The sequence below is a fragment of the Macrobrachium nipponense genome, chromosome 24, assembly GCF_015104395.2.
Source record: "Macrobrachium nipponense isolate FS-2020 chromosome 24, ASM1510439v2, whole genome shotgun sequence".
Lineage (NCBI taxonomy): Eukaryota > Metazoa > Arthropoda > Malacostraca > Decapoda > Palaemonidae > Macrobrachium > Macrobrachium nipponense.
In genome coordinates this window covers 77660436-77669330 of record NC_061091.1, presented here as the reverse complement: position 1 = coordinate 77669330, position 8895 = coordinate 77660436, and the positions used below count along the sequence as shown (strand labels likewise).

Genomic DNA, 8895 nt, shown 5'->3' with positions numbered 1-8895 from the left:
ATGTAAAGGGTGTAGGACGTTTAGGAGCCATTTTCAAGGGCGTCACAAGCACTATTTTGCACAAAAAAAGCACAAAAGAACAGCTAAAACTTTCATGCGGCAAGAGTAGCGACACGAGCACGAGAGAACAATGAATGCGGTCTTCCTTCGCTGGGCGCTTGGCAGGGAGAGATGCTGGGTAACGCGTCACGGCGGCTCGGCCAATCAGCTTACGAGATTCAGGAGCCGAGATGGCCAGCAAATCAGAGAGGTGGATTTTGAGTTACGCGCCATCTCCGTGTTGATACCTGATGTTCTAATGTACTCTCTCTGCCTTCTGCTAGCGTCCACGCCATTTTTGCTCAACTTTGAATTTTTGATGAATATGTTTTAAAAATCTGCGATGCAATGAGGGCGCGAAACTTGAGGCGCGAAGTAGCGAGGGATTACTGTATATATATATCATTACCTACAACGAGAAGGTTAACAAAATTATGCGAAAGTTTATAAGTGGATTTTCATGAAAAACTACCCAAAGATTGAAGGCTTTATGACTAGCAAAAAGCACTTAGGCTTTGAATGAGATAGGAATTTAACTTTTGGAGAAAAGGGACAATTTGAGTGGATGAATAGCTCAGTCATGACTAGCGTTTGGAATCTGAAAAATCCTTTCACATGACCCACAGACTGAATTTCCTTCATACACATGGGTAAAACTCTGGCATGGCACGTACACCTAATCATACTACTGTATACATATACATATTCATGATAGTATTAAGAGATGTTATGTGAATTCAAAATAATCTTTACTTTGGATTTACTGCTGCAGTGTACATTAGTTTTTAGTTTGTTGTTTCAAGACCTTTTTGCATTTTCTAATGATCTCATTTGTTACACAGTATGACGGTTACTACAGATCTGCATATGGAACAGGAAAACACAAAATTTACTCTGATGATATGGCCAATTCAGCCTCCACATTAACATATGTTACATCTAGAAGCTCTTCTGTAGGCTGATTTTCCTCTTTTCACTGTACCTGTAAAGACCTAAGGAATTGCATCAGCCTCCAGCCTGGAGTCACACACTACATATAGTATTTCTTTTCACTCTTTTCTTCCTTTGGGACAATGAGTGATTCAAAAGATTTTTACAAGCAGGAATATTAATGTGTAGTATACAGAATGTAGAGTGCATTAAAATATGACATTTTAGTCAAGAAAGTATTACAATATGATTATTGTTTGCAATTCAAAATGTTTTCTACAGCTGATGATCACTGTTTAGATAGTAGGTTTTCTAACACTTTTTTTTTTATGAAACTAGATGCATAGCTGAAAAGAGGTTCCACCCTTAGTCAGCCATGCTCCAAATGTTTAGGGTTATGTGCACTGACTCACTTAGCACGAAAGCTATTTAGTGATCCTTTACACTTAGATCTTTTCTTTCTCTCGGCTTCTTTCCTACAACATTACTTGGTGCCACAAAGACACCATACATTTTGTTCTATTTATGTCAAGTGTGGTATCAAAACTTGATTCTATTTCTTGCCCTGCATCTTTCTATCCCATTATGATTAGCTTATATCCTGCTTAAGTCCTCTTACGGTTGCTATATAAATTTTTCTACACTATTAAATTTTAAATTGCATTTCTTTGTTTCGTCATTTGTCAGTCCCTTTGAGATTCCCATACTGGATGGGTCCTATTTATGACTACTTGTTTCAAGTCAGCTGATGTGAAGAGTTTGCTGCCATGATTCCACTGCAAAGCATTGCCACCACTCCCATTTCTTTTTCCTGGTGTGGACTATTTGACCTCTGTGAGTCCAAGTACTTTCCTAATAGACCTGAAGTATGTTCAAGCCTCAGATACAAGGGCCACTTTCTTAATCAAAGTTCTTAAAGACTGTAAGCCCGCCAATTTCTGATATGGTTGTCTTCAAACACCACACTGTCTTTTCCTCACAAAGAATTACCTACCTTCAGTTTAAAAGGGGTCATGACTTTCAAATCAAGAACTAATCACACATGTAAGCTCTTTTAATCCTAGCCTGTTACCCTTATACATTACAGTGCAGGTAGGACTAAGAAAATGGAGGGCTGGTACTCCAAATAAAAGAAATCCAACTCATACAGAAACTTCAAACCCATATCATAGCCCTATATGGGGAAGCCCAGGTCTCATCCTCAGAGGTCTGCTGAGACTCCTCCAGAAATCTCACTTAATCCCTGGGGCCCTATCATTTCAGCCCAATCAAAAGTTGTCTGCCCTTTCTGTCTCATTGGTAAAACGTATGATAAAACAACCTGTAACAAAATTTCACCACATTTCTTTATTGAGATCGACAAGAGACTGCCTTCACTCACTTCTCTCGTGCCCCCTGAAATGCCAAAAAAATGGCCAATGATCACAGTCAAAGTCTCAAGAATCTAATCTGGAAGAACGTTTATCTCTGCCTCCTAGCTCATTTGAAAGAAACAAAGGCAGAACAAGGCTTTTTCCTTCTGGATGTAGTCAAATGAGGTGTAGGTATCCCAGAGGAAGAGCTAATGCATGTACAGTGGGCTTTCCTTTGGATTTCGTAGCTACTCAGATAAACAAAATTTGTAAAGATGAACAAATTGGCAATAGGTTATCACAGCATAAGTATACAGTCAAACCTTGGACTTCGTACACCCTGGTTTTCATACGATTCAGTTTTCGTAGACTTTTTCCAACAAAATTTTGACTCTGGTTTTGTACATATCCTCTGATTTTGTACACCAGGGAACACTCCTTCCAGGGCCCACCTCATGACTAGGCCCCATATCAGCACCCAAACAAAGTATCCTGTGTTCTCTCGTGATCCATTCTATACTTTTGTGTTCATTGTTTTTTGTGCTTTTTTTTATTAAAGTGCAACTGCTACATAAGCCATCATGGGGCCAAAGAAAGTTCCAAGTGCCAGCCCTTTTGTAAAAAAGGTGAATAACACTATAGAATTTAAGAAAGAACTTGTAGCAAAGTGTTGTTGGAAGATGTTGCATCCCGATCTCAGTAAGAAAATGCCTACAACAGGTGCTGCTGTTAGTGAATTTAAGGCCAGCAGAGGCTGGTTTGAAAACCTCAGAAAGCGAACGGGCATACATAATGTGCCTACTTCAGTGATTAACGACATGTTTGAAAAGTGGAGTGATGTAAAAAGTTTTGTGGAGAATTATCATCCCAACAAAGATGTTGTAAAGGCAATCCCCAAAAAACCGGATTGCCAATAACTGGGGACTGCCTGTAATCTGTGTCTCCAACATGTTTAATAACAATGTTACGTTTCAATTTAGGGAAATTTTATAGAGACACCAGAAACAAATGTCTCTGGACAGTTTTGTTGTGTGATAGGGGACCAGTGACTCTTAGGCTTGTCCTAGTGCCAGTAAAAAACAAAGAGGAGAAGTAACCCCAGATAGGTTCTTGATACTTGATGTCCTTCTGGAGGGGGATTCCCCTTCCAAACACTAACCTATCCTCCTCTGTCTCCCCTCCTCTTTGTCTTCCATACACTAACAAGTCTTCCATAAAGGTAAGAGTGATGTTAAGTGTTTATTCATTCATTTTATTAGACATTTATGTTTATTTCGCACTGTTTTATTCTCTATGAAATGTATTTTTTTTAATGTTTTTGGATGTCTGGAATGCATTAATTGGATTTACATTATTCGTTATGGGAATTATTGTTTCGGATTTTGTGCATTTCGTTCTCGTGAGACATTCTGGAATGGATTATTTATGGAAACCGAGGTTCCACTTCCACTATACATACATAAACAGATTGTCAAGGAAACAGATGTTAAACCTATGGTGCAAGGAACCTTAAAGTGACATTATTACCTCTCATAAACTTATGAGCAATAACAACTAGTATACTAATATATACAGGCAGTCCCCGGGTTACGACAGGGGTTCCGTTCTTGAGACGCGTCGTAAGCCGAAAATCGTTGTAAGCCGGAACATCGTCAAAAATCCTAAGAAAACCTTACTTTTAATGCTTTAGGTGCATTGAAAACTATGTAAGCTGCATTCTTATGGAATTTTTCATCAAAAAAACCTTCAAATATTGATTATTTTGCATTTTTGGTGTCATATTTCATCTGCCAGATGAGCGTTGTAGGCGTCGTAACCCTGGAAATAATGTCTGATGAATATAATTGAAAAGCGTCGTAACCTCGGAACGTCATAAGCCGAGACCGTCGTAACCCGGGGACTGCCTGTACTGCTATGAATAACTGCCTAGTCCTATGGAATAAATGCAGCACTCTACAGACAATCTGAAGAAGGGAAATGTTATCTACAGGCTTAAGTATCTTGAAGTGAGATGCTGCCATAATTGAATAAAGGTGCCATACACTCAACTTCATAATAGCTCTCACGTCACTTACAGGAAGAAGCTATTCATAAACAAACCACTGCAACCGTAATGGCACCCCGGCAAGTAAAATGTAATCAATGCAAACCAAAATTATTACTGACACTGTCCCAGGTTAACATTGCCTTCAACACCCAGAAGCTCAGTACATCTTTAATTACTCTTCTTACATATTCAATAGTAACTTCCACAAGCATTCTTAAACTTAACACTCATTTCATCCACTCATGCATTATTCAGATCTACCTCTCCCATATCTTCCACACTTAACAAATCCTCAAAATACTGAACACATTTGATCAATCACTGTTCTCTTCAGGAAGCATGGGCACAACCTTTTGTTCCTTCGCTTGTGTAACGCCTGGGTAAACTATACCCTCATCTAATTACTTAGTTGTTGATGTCAACTGCAGCTCTATATTTACTTATCTGTTATTATTTTCATTTTCATATACTACTTACATTTACAATCTTCTTTTAAGCTTTATCTTTTCCTTGTTTAAGTATTCAGTTTTGAAGACACAGACAACTTAGGAAATCAAACAGAGTACAGAGAAAGAAGCCATTTCATGTCTACTGCCATGAACGGAAAATCCAATACAGACACCCCTCTACTTATGAACAAGTTGCATTCTGAATGGCTGTTCATATCTTGAATTTGTTCTTAAATTCAACTTTGTATACCCAAAGTCAATACATATTAACGTTTTTTTATACTAAATACGTACTGTACTAATACTGTACTGCATTTCATAGAGCAGTATTTTGTTAATAAGAATGATATATAAAACCTAAATACAGTCATTACTGTACTAAATTGTGATGATAATAGTATGTACAATTTATAGAACACTTTACTAATACAAATGATAGTGCTTAAAACCTAAATACAGTATCCATGTATACTTAAGTAATAAATTGTGATGATAATATTACAATTTATGTAGCACTTTACTAATATGAATGATACATAAACAATATATTAAGGAAATTATGATAATAACACAGTGGAGTACAGTTGGATTTATTCAGAATCACAGTTGTTCATATCTCTGAAAGTTTGTAAGTAGAGGAGAGTCAGTAAATACAATCATGAGCGAGTCTGTTGGTCAACAAAATGGAATTTTGCTTTGTTCCATAAGGATCTTAAAAATAACAGAATTATGATGCTAATAGAATAATAGAACAATACAGTACAGCACTCATAACAGAATTAAAAGTAATTATACAGTACAGGTATATGTAATAGTAAAATACAGAGCAAGTCATATACAATTGCATGCAATTATGTACAATATAGCAAATTCAAACATTTAAAAATTAGCAGAGTAAACATTTCTTGTACTTTTCCAATAACTACGAAAGTTCAATTAGTTTTAGGCTTGGAAAATGAATGACTCAAAATCATCTCTGGCTTATATGTATAAGTAAAACAATGACCTTTGCCAGCCCACAGCACTATTTACAGACATTTCCTTTCGATCACCAGGGTAAATCTTTGAGGAAGTTTAATTTTTAGTCATTCTTCATGCAAAGCACTGTACCTGATTGATGTCTTTTGTTTAATGCTTATTCTAATTTTCTCATAAACATTTTGTTTCTCCTAAATAATGAAACAAGAATTACAACTAGCCAAGTAGTTTGATGAAAAAGAATAATTCACAGTATGGAAAAAGAAAATAAGTACACTTACAGCCAAGAATACTTTACAATATGAATGAATAAAAGTACAGTATGTACTACTGTACTCTAGTAAGCGACTTCCTGTAATGCAAACATTTGCTGCGTAACTTGTACCTATTGGAGGTCAGTGTCGTGTCGAGTCCTCATGTGGCATCGTAGTCTCGTCTTGACAGAAGCCCTGTATGGGCACAATGTACAAGGATAAGGTTTTTCCCCAGTGTGTACCCTCAGATGTTTACGGAAGTCATTCTTGTGGTAAAAGTTCTTGAAGCAGTGTTGGCAAGTGAACCGGAATGGTGAAGGTATCTGAGGGAAAGAGAGAGTGATTATTATGAGTCATAAAAAGCCTTGTCAAATACATTACTGTACATTTAACAGAACTGAGTCAAGATAATCTACTAGACATACTGATACTTTAGAAAGACTTTCAGCAGTGATACCGTCACGTACAAGTTCCACATATAGGTACAAAATTATCATCTTTAGTCATTAGAGATAACAGCCATAAGAATGTTTCTTATTTGAAAGTGGATTTATTACAAGTTACCAATCTTTTAGTACTGTACAATATTGATTGCATGTACGATAATATAATTCCTTTGAATGATGAATGACAATGAGTTTACTGTTCATCTACTACTTAGTTCTGTTTTTTCCTCAAGTGATCCTCAACATATGACTTCTGAGTGATGTGTTGACCACATGTCATGTACAGGCAGTCCCCAGTTATTGGCAGTCTCGGTTAATGGCAATCCGGTTTTATGGCGCCGGTCATAATGGGTCGAGTCTCAGTTATCAGCACCATAAGGTGCCGATAATATACCTAACAGAGGCGCCATTAACTGGTTATTGGCACCACTAATTGAAACGGGGTGCCATAAGTATTCAAATGTTGGTTACATCATAGTTTCTGTACCCTTAATTTCCAGTCTTGGATTGAGCACCATTACTTGGAATAACACTTAGCCACGCATTCCTTTCTTTTGCTTTTTAACGGTGTTTCTTTATCTGTTTATTATGGTTCATTAACTTTTTCTTTATACATAAACCTCTTGGGAGACATGGCACATAAGGGGATGCTACTTTGAGCATCAATTCTGCATGTAGTTATCTTTGCATTGTCGGCGAGTTTGAAGAATTTATCTAAGAAAACCCCCTCAGTACGCAACAGAGCTAAATAATCATTTTGCTACAAAAGATTTGTACTGTAAACTATAAAAAAACAAACTTGGTTCATTTTACCTCCTCAAAGAGAAAAATTACAGAAAGATCTACATTATTTTAAAAGCACAACCCAGATTCCTATATATAAGTAGTGTGCACTATAATAAGAACTAGAGAACAGATGAAGTAAACCATTTATAACAATATTAATAAGTAGGCTTGTCCTTTATGTAAATCATTATGCTTTTTTCACTTCTGCAATGTGTCCTTTGTTCTCTTGTGTTGATATACTAGTACAGAAGTAAATAATGGCTAAACAAAGGAAAATCTCACAAATCTATGCTGTTTGCTGGTCACATTTTTCTTCCATAATTTTGCTTGTCTCTTCCACAGCCACTAGACAAATTCAATGCTAGTCATTAAAATGCTTGACTATACGTATATGTCCATGCATGAAATAATTAACCCACAAAGGTATATATATGGCATTATGAAATTATAACTTCATCCCAGGCCACTTGAAAATAGCAAAAAATGACAAATTTTTAATCAATTTGTATTTTTCATAGCTAACAAACCTGGGGTCTTAACAATAGGATAATCTTCTAGCACCAAGCTGGAAACTGGTTAAAAACAATCAAAGATTGTAAAACGAGGAATCTATGGTATCTGGCAACTTATGGGTATATGAGGTGGATTTGGTCACTGACTGGCTCGGATGGAAATATCAAAACAGCCATACTATACACAAGTTGGAAACATAAAAGGGGATGTCATAAGGATAATGTCTCTTGCAAAAGTTGCCTGCCATGGCAGCACTGGAAAAGTCTAACTGATGAATCATTAACTATAATGAATAACAATCCTTGTGGTTATTCTTGTGAAATATGCATTAAAGACAATTTAGGTTTTTGCTTTGAAAATGTTTCAAAATGAAAGAAATATGGGAAGAAGATGAGAAAAGAGACAGAAAAGATGGAGCAAACTTTCCATATGTTTGATTTGTAAAAGTTTGGTCAGATGTTCTGGCACATTTTTCTTAGGAATTTTGAAACCCTAACATAAAGTACAGTATGTATAGTTGCCTATCAATCACAGATCAAAAGAGCTTCTTTCAACACATGAGAATCAACCTACAGCAGATATTTAAGACCATCATGAATTTAGATACAGTACTACTATATTGTACTACAGTACTGTGTACTTATGTTGTTAAAAATATTTGATGTCATGTGCTCTGATGGTTTGAATTTATAGTACGTACTACATACATACAAGAATTTTTTTGTTTGCAAATATATCATATAGGCATGTTTACGTACAATATCCAAATGATAAATTTGTTGATGACATTCTCAAATATGTGACAATGACATTATGAGTTTCTAAATTTGTGTATGTTAATACGTACAGTACAGTATATGTACGTTATATGCATTTTAAGAATGTGATTCTTCATCATTCCTATTAAAATCTTGTTATGTTAGACAAATTTGGCATGAAATGCTGTAAACTCACAAATTATAAATGATAAAAGAAATTATATAGTTTAAATTTAGCTAATACTACAATTAATGAGCTCTTGGCACTCATTGTCACTTTTAACTGCAGTTCGATGTCTGTAGATCTTTCATATCATGTCCCCAGGAATCCGGGAAATTATCT

The 8895-nt window shown here is 36.0% G+C and overlaps 1 protein-coding gene across 2 annotated transcripts in view; it reads right to left on the bottom strand.

Moving 5' to 3' along the window:
* LOC135205827 (zinc finger protein 316-like) overlaps positions 1–8895 on the bottom strand; it is a 216098-nt gene that overhangs the window by 4548 nt on the left and 202655 nt on the right. The window contains exon 6 of one of the 2 annotated variants that reach the window (XM_064237067.1): positions 6112–6372. The exons of the other annotated variant lie outside the window; for it this stretch is intronic. Within the exon in view, the coding sequence (XP_064093137.1) occupies positions 6181–6372 (192 nt within the window). The 3' untranslated portion in view covers positions 6112–6180. Of the gene's footprint in view, positions 1–6111; positions 6373–8895 lie in introns of those variants that run through there. 2 annotated transcript variants of the gene reach the window in all.